The sequence below is a fragment of the Protomyctophum bolini genome (assembly GCF_963924005.1).
Source record: "Protomyctophum bolini genome assembly, chromosome: 12".
Taxonomy (NCBI): Eukaryota; Metazoa; Chordata; class Actinopteri; order Myctophiformes; family Myctophidae; genus Protomyctophum; species Protomyctophum bolini.
The window spans coordinates 35,596,692-35,614,308 of NC_137873.1; the positions used below are offsets into that span (position 1 = coordinate 35,596,692).

General features: G+C 40.6%; 1 protein-coding gene across 1 annotated transcript; it reads right to left on the reverse strand.

The window, feature by feature from the left end:
* Nucleotides 1–8,389: 8,389 nt before the first annotated feature.
* Nucleotides 8,390–16,035, reverse strand: rpe65a (retinoid isomerohydrolase RPE65 a). Its single transcript, XM_080778117.1, has 14 exons — nt 15,996–16,035; nt 13,769–13,855; nt 13,479–13,625; nt 13,232–13,339; nt 12,884–13,025; nt 11,989–12,136; nt 11,558–11,639; nt 11,296–11,428; nt 11,061–11,200; nt 10,550–10,679; nt 10,301–10,415; nt 10,023–10,117; nt 9,388–9,499; nt 8,390–8,710 (listed from the first exon to the last, which is right to left on the reverse strand). The coding sequence occupies exons 1-14, from the start codon at nt 16,004–16,006 to the stop codon at nt 8,565–8,567; spliced, it is 1,596 nt and encodes a 531-aa protein (XP_080634243.1). The 5' UTR covers nt 16,007–16,035; the 3' UTR covers nt 8,390–8,564.
* Nucleotides 16,036–17,617: the final 1,582 nt, after the last annotated feature.

Genomic DNA, 17,617 nt, shown 5'->3' on the forward strand with positions numbered 1-17,617 from the left:
GAGTTCCAAAGAAAGCGAATGATGCCATGAACATCGCCATGTTGGCCAGGCTGCAGCCGAGGGCTTCGAACAGCATGCAGCCGAGGGCATCGTTCAGCTTGAGGTCTTCAACTCTGGCACGTTCTGGAAGCAGGGTGTGGACATGGCTGACCAGAATGCAAACACCCAGCCAGAGACGTGGAGGATGAGGCTTGGTTGGGGACAAGTGTGTTAGCTGGAGCACTGCCAGACCTTGGTGGTCGACCGTTGGGATGAGACTGGCCTCTTCCACGTGGGATCAGAGACAATGGCTTGGCTTTATGACAGTGAGCTGGACATATGACGACGATACACGAAAGAAGAAGTCTAGCTTGGGTCTATAGCCTAATGTACTTTACTGCCGTTGCATTCAACGATGGACCAGAGACCATGGACCAGAGCTAGTCCTGACTCTGGTCAGTCCTAGGGCTACTCCTACGGTACAACAAAAAGTGTTTGTTAAAAGGTTAAAAGACCTAGCCAGAGACATCGTGGATGAGGCTTGGGACTAGCCCCTTTCAGGACCCTCGGTTACCTTTTCTGTAATTTAGACTGGTTAGTTATTTTTTTACTTTAAGCTGAGTAGATAATACCTGTCATTAGTGGTCGCATATCTACCCTACCCCCTTGGATAGCATTTCTGTAAACTTAGATAGCATTTGATACAGACTTATAGCATGTTATGTAGACAACACTATAATTGCATTGTATGTAGTCATAGCACGTCATAGTATTATGTATAGTTTAGATGTATAGTTTCATTATATAGATATTCCACTGTTACTTTCTTGGCTTACGCATGTTTCATGATCAATGCTTTTTATGTGATGTATTCCCATGCTTTTTTGTTCTTGCTTAATGTAAATCGCTCTGGATTAAGAGCGTCTGCTCAGCAGGAAGTGGATCTTGGAGGCATAGATCTTGTTCCTCCACATGTGCTAGGCCTCACAGAGAAACTTGACACTGTATTAACTGTATAACTTTTAACATCAAGTAATAATAGTCGCAAAGAAAACAAACAAAAAAAAGTAGCAGAATGGAGCAGTATTCTGACCAGTATTGCATCAACAAAAAAAAGTAATGTCTGTCTGTTTTCTGCACTAACTATGTCTAGTTTGTCCGCAGGTTTCTACTGACGGAGTCCTGTGTGCTGATCATCGTGTCTGGCGGGCTAGCTTGAGGTGCCCTTCAACCCTGTGATGGTCACTGGCCTTGGCGTCTTGCGGGGCCAGGCTCTAGGTTGAGTCTTGCAACGTCTGCCTATGGGGCGTCTGGGTGTGGTAAGAGGTAAAGTACTCTCCCACCACTGCAGCATTAACTACGGTGCCTCCAACTTGGCATGGCGCTCCATCAAACACAATTGGCTGTGTTTACTGGTGGGAACTTAATCTGGCGATGGATCAAGTGACCGTCCCTTTTGCTGCACTGCAGAAGCTACTTGCAAGTGTGTATGGGAGGATGCACATAGTAGTTTATACCTCCCCAGCTGTGGGGGTGGTGGTGCCAGCAACAGGGACTCAAGGACACTTGGGGCAATTGGGAATTGGCGATGACTAAATTGGGTCTCCTCCCATGGATTGACGCCTTGACGTGGCGGAGGAGCTTATGTATTTCTTACCCAGAGAGCAGGTCATGGCAGTTACATGCCGGACAGCTCAAACGGTAAGAGATCAACTAAGGACAATCCATAGATAGAACAAACCTGTGTTACAGAAATCACCACAAGGGTATCCGAGATACCACCGTGGAGCATGCTAGGAGGTGTGGTGGGAGTCTAGGTCGGAGACCAGGCACACTGAGCAGGGACCCCAGGTAAATCACCCCCCCCCCCCCTCACACACACACACACACACACACACTGCCTTTCTCAAGTAGTTTCATCTCTTTTTCTCTATCCTTCCTGTGTTTCACAACTGCGGCACTGTTAACCTATTAAAACCGTCAAAGTGTAATTTTAGATTATTTCATTGGATATCAGCAGATATACAAGCTCATATCTATTTGAACATTTTTGAAAAATCTAGATTTGTGGTCTGCGGCCAAATGCATATCAATTTGAGAACTACTGATTTAGAAGGGATTTGTAGAATCGGGCTCAGGCGCTATTGGGTTAATGAAAAGAGACAGCCACACTAAATTAGTTCAATTAAAAATGTCAGTGTACTGATCAATAAAGGTCGTATAAAATGGGGGGTCCGTGGCTGAATGCTCATCAAACTGGAAATTTAAAAGAAAAAATTTAATGTCAGGTCGAACTACTAGTATTGATTATGCACTGAATGATTTGAGGCTTGACAATGGTGAAATGTATTGAGCCACGTTTTCCAGATTTTCAAAAAAATAGCAGATCTACAAGCTCGTAGCGCGGTACTCGGTGCTGTGCTATGAGCTTGTAGATCTGCTATTTTTCAACAGCTAAAGTTTAAAATAGTGGTTAAAGGCTATAAGGCGACAGACACGGCCTCGGGTCTAAATGGGTTGTGCTATGACTACGTTAAGTTTGAACTTCATGTGGTGCAACTGGCTCTTAAACTTCGGAGAGAATTAGAGTGTATTTGACGGCTTCTACTGTCTGCAGATCTTTGGTCCAGTGATGCAGATTCTGAAGTTCAAGACATTGGAGGAGGATGTGGAGAGACGGCCCGGCAGCTGCTGTCTTCACCAAAGACATGGACGACTCACTACATCTCTAAAGCTCTTGGTGCTGGAACCATCTGGTAAAACACACTACTATTACTTCTGTAGGCTGCATTGAACAACAACCGGCATGCAATTAACAACTTTCACCTGGCATCCCTAGTTTGGATATGTCATTATACTGTAGGTGACATTTTTCCAAAAATGGCAGATCTACAGGCTTACAACAGGTTGATGTGATGTCTTAAGTTTGTTGATCTTTGCTAATTGTCGGGACAAAATTATGTAAGGACAAAGTATGTAAGTGGTTAATAGACAAAATGCAAAAAACCCAATATAACAGATCCCTGTTCATATTTACTGAATAGAGGGTGTAATGAGTAGTTTCTTATGGAAGATCTGGTAAACATTCAATAACATAAGTTAAATGCCTCATACAGTATGTGAAAATAGTCAAATAAAATTGTAAAAAACAAAATACAAGGTCACATGTTATTCTAGATCTCTAGAATAGAAAAAAAACGTATTGGCATTAACTCATTTTGGGTGGGAACCCCTTGTTGTTTTCAGCATTATGTTGTACTTTAGCTATTGAAAAATAGCAGATCTACAAGCTCGTAGCGCGGCACCGAGTGACGAGCTTGTAGATCCAGGGATGCAAATAGCCTACTGCAGGGCATTTAGACTCACTAAATTGCGACAGGACGCAATTGTGCACCCTCCGGGGGTCCTGGGATGCAGTACTGTACTCTAATGTCATTGGAGTATTGGACTCATAAAATGTCCCTGGGACGCATCTAAAAGACCACCCCTGGTCCCGGGACATTGAAAACCTATTTATATCACTGATCTGCTATTTATTTATTTTAATCGTGAAATGTGGCACAAATCTTTGAATAAATTATTTCAGAGCGAACATTCTTTGCTTCTGGGGGGTCCCTGGAACAACATATTTTCAGATGGGGGTGGGCAGCCAATTCAGGATTTAGAAGGTGGGCTATTTGTAGTATCGTCTAAATGGGTTAAAATGTAGTAATAAAAACTAAAGTAGACGGGATTATTTTACTGTATTGGTTTGCTTATCTTGTTGGAAAATATAAATTGTACTTGAAGCAAGGAGAACATTCAGATGTTATATGTTGCATAAGGTTATTTCACCGTCTCTATAGTGGTAACAGCCTGCAATCATGTAGTCTGCAACATTGTAAAGTGATGACTGCCTTATATTTATGTTTAAGAAGTACCGTACACAATAAGCTCATAGCAGTCAAAATGGCAGAATCTACCATTATTTACGGTCCTATCAATTGACAGTTCGGTGTCTGATTTCTATATAGTTTTTTTTAGGCTTTATTAGAATGGCTCCTCATGTCAAAACAATCCTGTATTTCTGCTATCATGGCTATTGAGAACCAGTTATTCAGCAAAAGGTGTACAAAGGCTCTTGTCATCTTGAATTCATGTAGCCTACTTGTTAGACACACCTATTTGCTTTATTAAAATACTTCTATTGTAACAAAGTTTTGCTTGTACGGTATGTATAGAATCTTAGGGTTACTAAAATGTATCATATCGTTATGTTTAATCCAGGCCTTATTGCTGACCTTTCCATATCCTGTTTTGTCTGTCAGGTGACCGTCAAGGTATCTCAGAAGAACGTCTGAACAACATCCTTGAACTGTCCTCAACCCAGGAAGCCGCTGAGAGCAGAAACGGACTGCTGATACAGTTTGTGTGTTTAGTGTTTCTTTCTGGATGTCCCTGTATGAATGCATTATTCACAAGGAGGCAAATCATCTGACTCAAGTTTGTGTCCTAAACCGGCTGTATCTCTCAAACAGGGAACCCTGGCTGTAACCAGGTTATTGGCATAACCTACAGTACTTGTTAGTTATGCAGTTTCACTTGACTGTACATTGTACTGCCTTTGAAATGTCCGTCTTCAGTTGAAAGTCAGATATTCTGCTCCTTTAAATCAACAGTAGCCGTTTCTGGGGGGTTTTTTGTCAAATTTATAGCTTTGGGAGATTGTGGAATAGTTGTCTGGCTACGTGAGACTACTGTTTCCCCAACAGCACTTACCAGAGTTATGCTATTTTTGTACGTTGGCCTGTGAACTTTGAGATTATTGAAAGATTTACTTCTACTCCACAGCCACTACATCTCAGAGGCAAATTGTAACTGCTGTAATTTGTTTTGTATTTAATTTCAGTTATTGCTCATATGCTTATTCAATGCATGTCAAAGTTGGGCCGGAAGTGCCGGAAGTTGTTTTGGCTAATGCAGAACCCTTTATATGGCCGTCTGGTGTCAGGTAGATGGGTAGACATAGGTGCACACCTGTCACTTGACAAATGTTTATGTATTTTCTTTCATTTATAATTATGTGCTGTATTATATTCATGCCATGTCTAAGCATTTATGTGTTTGTTACCAGTTCAATAAATCCAGCAGTATGCAGAACGACTGACTCATTTTTGGACAAGAGCTGAGTGAGTGATACAAATGATGATTTTAATTATTTGAAAACTTTAGTTATAGTTACGTTGTAGATTTTGTTTATTAGCTCTGATCAGATCTTCAATCTCACTTCGGCTATTTTCAAATTGCCAAAGTGAGCTTGTAGCTCTGACATTTTCAAAGAACTTTTAGACATTTGAAAACCTGTGAAATGGGACCTGCCTAAAAAGTACTTTTTTACTTTTGGTACTTGAAGTATATTTTGCAACTAATATGCAAGTATAGGCTAATAATACATTGTATGCATCTAAGACTACAACAGAACATCGGTGAGTTACTTTCACCCACAGAAGATAGGTCAAGTTCCAACTCCAAAAACCAAGCATCTCTATCATGACTATGAACTGGACTGGTTTCATGCTGCAGTAACGGCACATGCCCAGTAGGTGGCAACAATGTTCTATTTAAAGAAAGTATCGGGAATGAATGGGGATTGTTGCAGATCAGCTGCAAACATTCTATTTCTATGTTGTCACTAGAGCAGTGGTTTTCTGCTCTAGTGAAAACTCTAAGGCCCTCATTTATCAACCGTGCGTATGCCAAAATATGGGTGCACGCCGAAATTGCCGACATTTTTGACATTTACCATTTCCGCCAACGCTTGAAATTGAACGTGACAACGTGCAAAATCCAAGTTTGCTCCTCAGCTGGCGTACGCATTTTTTTCTTTTCTTACACAAGCGGAGCAGCATTGTCTGAACTGCTGACACTGTCACAGGCATCTAAACATATGTTTTCACTCCTAAAATGTTAATATAAAACGGTATGTGTATGTAAAAAACAAAAGAGAGATTTCCAACTTTACAAGTAATTAAAATCGCGCAATTAAAAACAATATAACATGTTTACAAGTTTGTGCTTAATCAAACACTTGTTATGCGAGCGCACTTGTGAGATGATTTTGGAGCGCATGCGGACGCGGTGATGCGGCATATGCGATTATGATATATATATTTTTTTAAAGGCATGAATGGACTGCACGCCTTTATTTCCAAGTGACAATGACAAGCATACAATACAGCTTGCCTATTTGTAGTAAGTACTAGCAGGCTATAGGCGTAAGGGGCTTAATCATTCACCATTTATAAGTGCTTAGACAGTTTTGACAGTTCAGATAAAAGCGAGATCATTTTCGGGGGTCGGGAGGACGGGACCGCGGCGTGCGTCGCCAACACATACCAGCGCAAGCGGCAAGCCTTCATCCATATGTTTATGATTCGTTCATCAATGATCAAATCACTACATAAACGTTGATTGTGAGCTGCCTTGACGACATGATAGCCTATCTCTCATGCAGGCATGTCACCCACAGGACTTTAATATCACAGCAGTGCGCAGTATCACGCCTTCGCCGTGCACTGCGCACGAATGGGTAAAATTAATATAGGCCAGCCTACAAACTAATTCCATTCATGGCGATGCGATGTCGATGTGTCATGTATATGCGTGCATGCGTGGACATGGCAGCAAAGCAAGCGAGGTGAGAGGAAAACAGACAGGGTAGGCCTACAACTTTATTTAATTCATGCAGGTGTTCGTTCTTTATTTAACAAGACACCAGTGGGCTTGCAAGTTGCGTGTGCTTCTGCGTGTGTGTGTGTGTGTGTGTGTGTGTGTGTGTGTGTGTGTGTGAGAGAGAGGTGCGTGAGGCGGGCAAGGCACGGGAGAAACCTATTTTTTCATGTTGCCATGGTTTCAGGAAACGTATTGCCGTTTTCAGGTCGCAAAAACGAGGGCGAGGCTTGATTTCATAGGGCGTGCCAGATAGATTTCAGCCGTCACATTTATTAACGTGAGAACGAAATTAAGGAAGGATCAGCTGTTTGCGATCACTTTATAAATGCCGTGGCGACGTGGGTGTACTACGAAACCTGCACTCGAATCTGTGGCAGATTTTACACTCGATTGATAAATGAGGGCCTAACTCTCGACAGTGTAAAATGAAACCAAACGGACCAAATTAAACCATTTGGTTTAATTTTACACTGTCAAGAGTTGGAGATCTAAGAGTCCAGAATCCAACAATAAAATATTCCTTAGTTTTGGGTCTGAGAGGCTAAATCTCATCAAATGGTGGTCCGTGGCTCAAATGCCACAATACATAATGGGCCTTGACATGAAGGGTTGAAAAACACTGCATTAGAGTGATTACTGATTAGTTAATACTACATACCTCTGAGATTAACATGTGACAGTTAATCAGCTTTACTGTGTGCCACATGCTTTCGGTGAACAACACACTGATGAGGCAACACTGACGGAAACAAAAGGTTTTTTGTTGAAATATACCAGGCCTATAGTTGTTTATAGCAATGTGACGCTGTAAGCGTGACTGTTTCACATGTATCCCTAATCTGATTTCGTGTGGCACAAACACATCCAGTCCTCCAGTTGCATGAGTTCTACCTGAAGAAAGCACTTTACTGGTTGTTTAACCTTTGGCTTTATGCTATAGTCTGGCAGCCGAGGTGGACGTGTGGGAAATTTGGTATAGTCCAGTACAGTACATGCATTCGTGAATCCACTTGCTGACCGGCATTGAGCAATTTGTTTTATAGTGGTTTCTTGTGAAAATACTCCTTGGGCTGAAAACGGCGATAGACGTCGTGACAAATGTGATGAGGTCAGCACATTTTGGGCACATTTGGGCAAGTGGCTATGGATGTTTTTAGCCCAAATTAATGCTTGGAATGTGTTCAGAATCATGAAAATCCCCTAGTTTGACACGTCACATGATGCTTAAAGCATAAGGTTTGACATTTTTGCCTGCCATAGGATGTTAATGGTAGGGTCACAAGAAACCCTATTAAAAAAATAAAGATGGCTCAATACTGACAGCCGGTCAGCGAGGTGGATTCATGAATGTATGTATATTATAGACAATATTTTAGAAGAAAAAAAGAAAACGACTATATACCAAATTTCCCACTTCAAACAAAAGAAGCCTGTCGGCTGCCGGACTACTATGCAAGTGGAACAATAGGAAGTGGCTTAAATTACAAACGCATCCACAGTTTTAGCTAAGAAAATAACCAGCAGTTTTATTTTATTCAAACAAGGAGGTATTCAAGTGACAAGGAAAAAAACAAATCCACTGATTCCCATTATTGGCACAACATTATGGTTGCATTGACACTTGTTTGAGATTTTAAAAACGTATAAATGTCTCATATAAGTGATCATAAAAAGGCCTACAAAAAGCCATCGCCCGATTTTTCACAGATATTCAACCTTTCTGAATCAATTTGACACCAGGGGAAATGTAATGTTTTTTTTGTTGATCATGATAGTGCTTATTCTTGTTTTAGTGCTTATTCTTGTTTTAATGCAGAGTTAGTTGATACCATGGAATGGTGGACTGTCGTTTGTGTGGCTGAGAAACGTCGTGTCTATGCTTTGTACATCCCATGGAAGGTCACGGGCATGCTTGACTCCACCTCCGCCCTGGCAATTTCGGTCAGATCCCTGGCATTGAGGATAAGCATATATCCTGGTCTCTGGGCGCCAGGGGCCACAACGCAGGTCAGTAGCACACCTGTAGGTACAGTACCAACAAACGTATTAGAATAAATATTGCAATTTGCACATCATAATAATCTCTACTAAAAAAAAATGAAAACATTGTCTACAAACAAATATGGGGAGGCAGCCTTCTGCTTCTACGGGCCTGGAATAAACTCCCATTTCAGCTCAAACACGCAGCCTCTGTAGACCTTTTTAAAGCTCAACTCAAGACTTCACTCTTGCTTATAGTTGAGTTTTTAATATCTGTGTTTCTACTCTCTGCTCTGACTGATTTGCGGCGTGTTGTTTTCACGCTTTTATTTCTTATGTTCGTTGCCATTGTTTTACCGTTTTAATGGCTTGCTTGTGTTTTATTGCCATTTTTATGTTGTGCTCTGTAAAGCACTTTGAGCTGCATTTATGTATGAAAGGTGCTATATAAATAAGGATTATTATTATCATCATCTACTTAAACCCTATCCTTGGCCGGAATTCCCCCTAGGGGTCTGTACTTTACCCTCCGGCCTCCCCTTTATCCATTTACATTCTACACCTATACTTCACCGAAGAACAAAATCAGCTATTGTCGCAGCGTGTTCATCTATTGTGATATGCCTAGAATATCGACGCCTAATGTTCAGGCGGTTTATGCAGGCCTACTGTATGTTTATCAATCGTTCCGTTTGATCTCCGTTGTGACTGACATACCGTCGTCCTCGTCGGTCGTCCCAGGGTTCTGCACAAACAGGGGCTCTGAGGGGTACGAGTCTGGCTCCTGCCACACCCACGTCTCCTTGGTCTTGACATTCAGCTTGACGATCTGCAGGTGAGTGACAAAAAGATTTGTTTGTTGTATGAGCTGCAGTGTTGTTTTCGTCAACTAAAACTAAGACGAAAAATGTTCGTCGACTTCCTTTTTTCACTGACTAAAACTAAATAAAAACGAATCTATGATGACTAAAACTAAGACTAAATATACTGACAACAAATAAAAACTAGACTAAAATGTTAGGAAGGGACTAGTGGACAAGAGATCCAGTTTTATGCTGGGTTGCATGCTGAAAATAGCAGATATACAATCTCGCAACGCGTCACGAGATTGTATATCTGCTATTTTCAGCATGCAACCAAAGTGTAAAATATGTCATTAAGGCCTGTCAAAACACATTTTAGTCGACAAAATCAACTGTAGATTTAAAACTAGACTAAACAAGTGAAAACTATTCAAGAGTCTATGACTAAAACTAAAATAGAAATTTGCTGCCAAAAACAACACTGATGAGCTGCAGGCTGTCCCACTCACTGACCAACCGACTGACAACTTCTCTTTTTCATTCACTGACCCTGTCGGGGATGAAATGGTTGAGACCCAGGCCATAGGCATACGTGTAGTTTTTCCCTGCACACATCGGATAGTTGATCTGAGGGAACTCAAAGGCTGAAAGACACACACACACACACACACACACACCAAACAGCCATAACAGATTATTTGATCCATTGCAAACCACTAGTACACCATTATGATATACCGTAGGTCATGCTTATAATCAATCATGAATAATACAGTTTTTTTACATAACACCTTTCAAATGGAAAAGGATTGGGTAAACAACGTTACCTTGTCGAGGGGCAGAGAAAAGCACCTCTGGTTCCAGGAAGATGTGTCCATCAGAATGCATCACCGCTGTGGCTGTAGTGTAGGGCAGGCTGACCAAGTTCTTTCCCTGCTCCTCCTGCATGACATCAAAGCAGAGCAAAGGAAAAGAACATTCTAACATTGATCAATACATTATCACGTTTGACAACCAACCACATCGGGGGGGTGGCCAATTTGAGGTCACTCAGATGATTTGAGAAGGCGACTCACCTTGTGGATGTCCAGGGGAATGACGTATCTGCGCACCTCTGGCTGAGGTGCCATCATCGCTGCCTTCTTCACTTCCTCCCAGTTGGCTCTCAGGTTAGCCAGCCAGAGGTAGTTGTATACAAACTCAAAACTAAAACAGGAAATAAAAAATAAATAAAAACAACAAATGGGCATTCCCACATAACGTTCTCAAAGGGATATACCAAAAGAAATCAGTGACATTAGTTAGTTAGAAGTACATTAGTTGTGTTGTTTTTGTAACCTATGTAATGAAGCCAGGGGGACTTTTTATTATTTCCACACAACTCTAAGATATATTAATGTCTGACATAGTAAGATATTGAAAAGAGAGAGAACCTGCTATGGCTAGGAGAGTGACTTTGGGTGCCCACACTTTGACTTGAGAGCTACTTTCAAAATGACCACCTCAACAACATCTATACCCACACAAAAAAACATTATACCATTGCTGAAAACAGTTTTAATATGTAAAAGGTGGTTAGATAACTACCCTTTCCATCCGCAGAGGTCAACAACAATGAAGCCGTTGTCCTCATAAGTGTTGATGTGATGGAACATGCCTATGGGGGCTCCCTTGAACCTGTGATCAATGTACTCTCCAGGGTCCTTTCTGGCTATGTGGAAGAGTGTCTGTACAATGCAGGGTAAAACAGATAGAGATACATTACGAATGATGCAAAAGAAGCCAACTCTGAACATTACTGTATATATATATATATATTTACCCCCTGGGCCTCATTGGACTCAAAGCAATCCATGTAGTTGGAGCCGCGGATACTCCAGGCACTCAGAAACTTCAGCAGGTTGATTTTGACTGGGGTCTCCACAAAGACCAAGTAATTCTCTGACATGCCAAAGCTGAGATCGATTAAAGAGAATATAAAAACACCCACCACCTCCACAATTAGCTCATCAAAGACGATGTAGACAATGTATAAATGCGTGCAGTACGTCACAACTCAAACTGTTTTTGAGAAATCCTTGTACCTGTGCACATATGAAGGCTTAAACCGCTCATGGCTGGGGAACTGCACCACCACCTTGGTCTTTGGAACACAGTCAGACTTGTCTGCATGTGGACACACAGAAGAGCCATTCAAAACAACTAGCAAATTTGACTGGGAGTATTTGTTAAACTCCAATAAAAGGATCTAGAAAAGAAAGAAAACAACCAGCAATATTCATCATCAGACAAGAAAAGCTTGTAGAAATATTTAACCACTTTCAACCCGAGACCTCTATATGTCAACACTGTCATTGGCAGATTAAATTATTCTGTGGTTAATATATTTTAATCGGCTTCATACATGATGTATGATTACTATTGATTAGGTTATTTTAAAGCTCTTCATCACAGCTCTCCACTTTCACCATTGTCCTATAATTTCCCTTTAATGGCATAGTATCTCAATCTCCACCTTTCTGGGTGCCTGGGGTCTTGACAACATTGTAGGCCAGTGTTGCTCCTTTCCCCATGCAGTTTCCAATGTTGTACACTGTTCCATCTTTCTCAATGTGAGGGTGGGCAGTCACTCCATTGACGTTGACATAGTTCATCAAATCAACCTGCACAGACATGAAAGGGAGTGTATGGGTTTTACTTTTCACCCAGTATCTGATGCATATTTGCAATCTCAGAGTTTCATTAAAACTCATTAGGAGCATAACGACCTGACCATGACCACCCTGCGTTGGGGGGGGGGGGGGGGAGTGTTGGCTGTTATGCCATTGAAAGTTGATACTCAGGATTTGCATTTGTAGACCTGTAACAATCTATGTACATTTCCCTTGGAAAAGCAGTTTGTTTAAAGGGATATTTCACTTTCAAAATAACTTTGTCATTTTCTCTCGGCTTATGTGAGCAGTGCACCCCATACAGTTTCTTGATTCAGTATTTAGATATTTGGTATTGGCTGCCCCACCCCCTTCCTATACAAAGCCATTATACTGTAACTTCAAACTACCTTTTTAACCATGATAGATTCATCTGAAACTTTTTTTCTGGTGACTCATATTGTCCTAATATGTGAGGGGGCCGTTTCTTTTTGAAATTGTATTAATTATTTTGGAAAAGAACCTCCTCCAGGAGGCCGGAGGAGACTAAAACATCAAAAAGAATTATTACAAATATCGAATTACTGAATAAAGTAACTGTTTGGGGTATTTATATAAGCCCGAGTAGACGATAAAATGACCTAAAGATTTTTTAAAGTGAAATATTCCCTTTAATATGCAGGGTGACTGAGTGTCATTATGGAAAGTTTACTAGTTGACACCAGTATGTGGCTGTATGAAGTAATTATATTGATGTACCTTTTTCAGTGTTGCCAATGTGTCAGTGTTGACTTTGGTGATAAAATTGGTTTCTGTTACGGCATAATAATCCTCGCCAATTGGATACACATTCACCAGGCAATTGTCTGTCACTTCAACACCCTTGAAGTAAGAGAAAAACCTGCACATGGAGAAGAATATGCCAGGTAGGTAATCACGACCAACATCATGAATGAAATTCAGAAAGTACAGTTCTTGAGTAAATGCTGTGTACTAGTAAACTCTGTCACACCTAGTTACTTTCCATCACTGGCAGAATTCATGATGGGAGTTAAATTGTATTACCCGGTGGATACAACAGAAGCACATAGTTCATTAGCAACAAACCTGGAGAAAATGTTTTTGCAGGGATCAGGGTAGGCAAAGGTGCCAAACTCAGTGATGACAACACGGTTCTCTGTGATGGCTCTCACGTAAGCATCTGTTTTGACAAACCTAAACGTAGCGGAAAGGGGTCAAATTGTGGATTTACAATTCACGTTCAATATACTCTCAGACAGAATCATGAAAATAAATATGTCTCACTTGCTCCTAGTGCACTGAGAAAGCATGTATTCTATATTTCTATTCTTACTTTCGGAAGTAGGTGACCTGCCCATCCTTGAAATCAAATTTGTGCATCAGGGCTTGGCCATCAAAGAGGTGGTAGAAAGGCTCATCTCCAACCTCAAAGAGGCCAGGTCCTAAGCGGAGAAGACTTCCTTTCAGAAAGGAAGGGATCCTACCTGTAGAACACCGAATATATAAATATAAATGGATTATGGTAAAGAAATATCTTAGGCAGAGTTACTTGGATTGGGGTTGAGTTGGTTAAAACTGTGTAAACATGGCCTGAGGTGGCATTGAAGGCTGAGAGATGAACACAAACCTATGATTGTTGCTGGTATTGGCTCAGACAACTCCTCGCATGTCTCAAAGATCTTTTTGTAATTACCAGCTGGGTGTTCAAATCTGTAAGAGACAAAAAAATCAATCAATCAAACAGGATTCATTTGGGTATCCGGAGAACTCGCCAGTTTATCAACTCACTGCGATGTAGTGCATTTTAGTTTGACTTCACCTTCATTTAAATTGCATTGAATTGAGAGAGAGAGAGGATTGTTGTTTAGAGTTAACACTAGAGAAAGTAGGAATGCAACATTAAACAACAAAGTACCGAAACAATGTAATTAATTAGTAAACTATTCCTGAAATGGTAGGCCTTACTTATCATTGGAATTCACATACTCACCTTTTTATCATCTTCATCTAGCAGCTAGCTGCTTTAATTGCACAAAATAATTTGATCACTTTGGAAATGAACCATAACAGTTTGACACACTACACTGATGAAGACAGCATGTTAGCGTAACGATGAAGACATTGATGAAGAATGTTCACCGTGGCGACTTGGTAAACTGGCGAGTTCTCCGGTATTCTTCATTGTTGGTTGTACAATTGGAACCTTATGGTTCAATTTTACTTGCACTAGTTAAATTAACACTCAGTATTTTACTGTCGGTTCAAAGTCTCGGCACAACTAACTAGTGGGTCTAAAAGTTCAATACCTCAAAGTATTCCTTAAATTTCAGCTGCATGTACATTAGGCATTCCTGTCAGTCTGGACGCAGCAGGATAAAGTCACTTCAGCTCAACAAATATCTAAATACAAAATTATGAAGGTGTCTAATGAAGATGTTGTAATTCAGTCCAAGTCAACTTTATTATGTGCCGTTTAATCTGACAATATAAAAATTATGGGAGAGATTGCGTGACAAAGAGGACATGTTTACGCCTATAAACCTGTGACCAATAAAGTTGAAGATGAGTTGAGTCAATGCCTTAGTGATACAGTAGCAAGCATGTACAAAGTGCATTGTTAGAAAAAGAACAGTAGGCTTACATTGTTTAGGGCTCGGAATTAACTTTTTTACATAATCTTTTTTTCGGTGGGTAGATATGGTTGAGCAGGTCATTTTGAAAGTAGCTCTCCAGTCAAAAAAGTCTGGGCACCCCTGTTGTAAATTAAAACCATAGAGAGGTGTTCATTCTCGAGGTCGGCTGTACCTTTGACTATAGCCTGTAAGAAGCCTTTCTAATCTCACATCTCACAGCTAGGCTACAGATGTAAACTTTTAAAGGGCTGTATTTTGCGTGTCTTAAGTACCAGGTCTTATTCCCTAACTTGAGTAAACTAAAGACCTGGAGGCGTGATCAATTGGCTATTCTGAGTGGCCAAAGAGCATTGATCACGCCTCCAGGTCTTTAGTTTACTCAAGTTAGGGAACTTAAGACACACAAAATACAGCCTAAAGTTTTTAATCTTTGGCAGCCTAGGGCATGTGCATAAGTTGGTTGTGAGGGGCTTACAAATGGCCGGCCTTTCCAAAAGGAGAGCCAAGCAGTTACTGCTCAGTTTCAGCCACTCAATTTGGAGGAGGCGTTGTTTCCTTTATCCATGATTTAAGTCTGCTGACCTGTGTCCGACCACTGTCCGATATGTCATCTGTACTGTATGTAACGATGCTTTGCAGTCCATGCACGTTGTAACTGGCTGCTCTCCTATTGTCAAACTGCACTGGCAGTGTTTATGTCCTTTGTACAGGTATTCCTGTACTTCTCATTATGTGAACATTTCATGTGTGTGTGTGTGTGTGTGTGTGTGTGTGTGTGTGTGTGTGTGTGTGTGTGTGTGTGTGTGTTGAGAGAGAGAGAGATGCTGATGTTAATCACCCAATTCATGTCCACAGGAGGTTAGAGTGAGAGCAGAACAAGCAGACTTTATTTTTATTTTAATCACAACTCCTGGAATGGATTTTTCCCCCACATGCTTAAAGTTATGCTCTAAATCGGATTAAATCATCTCGCTGGACGGAACCGGCCCGTGACCGGTTTCGGTGGCACTGCACCTCCCAATTCTTTTTTATTTTTTAGATAGCACAGATTAAAATTCAGCTGCATTTGCGAACAAAACGGGTCGCAAACTCGCAATTTCGAGCACTGTTTACTTTTGCACTCCCAATACATTAAATAATTATGCAAAGGGCATACATACAGCTGTAGTAGGCTATGTAATTTAATCAAGAATAGGTGATATTAATTGTTAACTCACCGGCTGACCATGGTTCCTTCTTGCTGTGAAAACAGATACACGTCTATGGTATCCTCTGGTCACTACTGAAATGGAAGTTTTGGGTCTCCCGGTGGATTTAGGGTTTTTATACATGCTGCCCCTCTCCCAGGGCCAGTAACTACATTCCTTGTCCTACGCCCATTCTCAGCTGCATGGCCAATCATGTTGCACAGTGAACAAGAAATCCCATTACCACCATTTGCCAGCTGACTCACTGGCTTCCCTTTTGAACCCGGATTTGTGGCAGTGAATATTTCACACAATTAGAACTACGTCTGGTAGTGTTACAATGTGTTGCAATAGTACATGTGATTTTTCAATAGCTTCAATTGTTTGTGCCTTACATGTGCAGAGGTACCGAATAGTACTTACATGATGTATGGGCTTACATTAACCACTTAAAGCCCCAGCATCTGTATTCTGGTCTGGAGAAATATTTAGCTGAAAATAGCCGGTTTATAAAAGTCACTATAGTAGACAATAGTATAGACTAGAGCCCTGATGGACAACCAATAGTGTGTTTGACCCATTTTGGACGACTGGGTCAAATTTGGCACATATTGGAGAATAAATGACATTCATTTGAAAAAGCATGCAGGAAGTGGAGATGACAGCACATGGCTCTAGGCTGCCAGTGTAAGACTTACTGCCCAAATCTGAGATTAGTTGTGCTAAAATAAAAATACACACCAGCTAACTCGATGACTCAACTATAGAAATATTGACGTAGATTACATTTTACCTTACTTTTGTCTGAGATATTTGGCAATGTCTGTTTGGGACAAATTTGACCCCTATTGTGAGATCCCATGTCCTAGTGCGTCTAGGACATGGCATCTCACAATAGAGATAGTAAGTAGGCCTAGTAACTGTAATAGTGGAATAGTGAAATCGTGTAATAAGTCTAATTTTGTAATAGTGTAATAGTGTAATAAGTGTAATAAATCCAATAGTGTAATAGTGTAATACATGTAATGGTGTAATAGTGTAATAAGTGTAATAGTGTAATAGTATAATAAGCATAATAAGTGTAATAAGTGTACTAGTGTACTAATGTAATAGTGTAAAAGGGGTAATAAGTGTAATAGTGTAATTATGTAATTAGTATCATAGTGTAATAGTGTAAATAGTGTAAATAGTGTAAATAGTGTAATAACCCTAATAGCCTAATGTGCCAAATTTGGCACATACCTACATTTATATCTATTGTTTGTGCTAAATGCGAATTGAGTATCTCAACTTAATATAGTGATGGCAGAAACACAAAGAAATTATTTAGTTTCATCATTAGAAATTAATTCCGTCCATAAGGGGTTAAGTGGATAAATTATCCACGAGATCCAAATGGTCCTATACTCTCCATGTGTGTGGCAGGTATAGAGATCAAATGCTTATACATTCTGTATTAGAAACCTGGAAATAATTGTGTTGTTATTTTGTGGGGAAAGCACTGTACTATACGCTTCACGTTCTAAGACTCTTTTTATGCTTTCTGTTAGTAGCTGTTTTTTTTTTTGGGTGGCAGTAATTTACGGGTGAAATGTGCCTGTTTTTCTATGGTCTGAAACCTAGATGAACTTCAGTGGCTTCTCTCCAATTCA

Coding starts and splice junctions, on each gene's coding strand:
- rpe65a (XM_080778117.1), bottom strand. Junction 13,026..13,231: donor TGCAAAAACATTTTCTCCAG/GTTTGTTGCTAA, acceptor CTCCATGTGCAG/GTTTTTCTCTTACTTCAAGG. Junction 11,201..11,295: donor AGTCCAATGAGGCCCAGGGG/GTAAATATATAT, acceptor TGCATTGTACAG/ACACTCTTCCACATAGCCAG.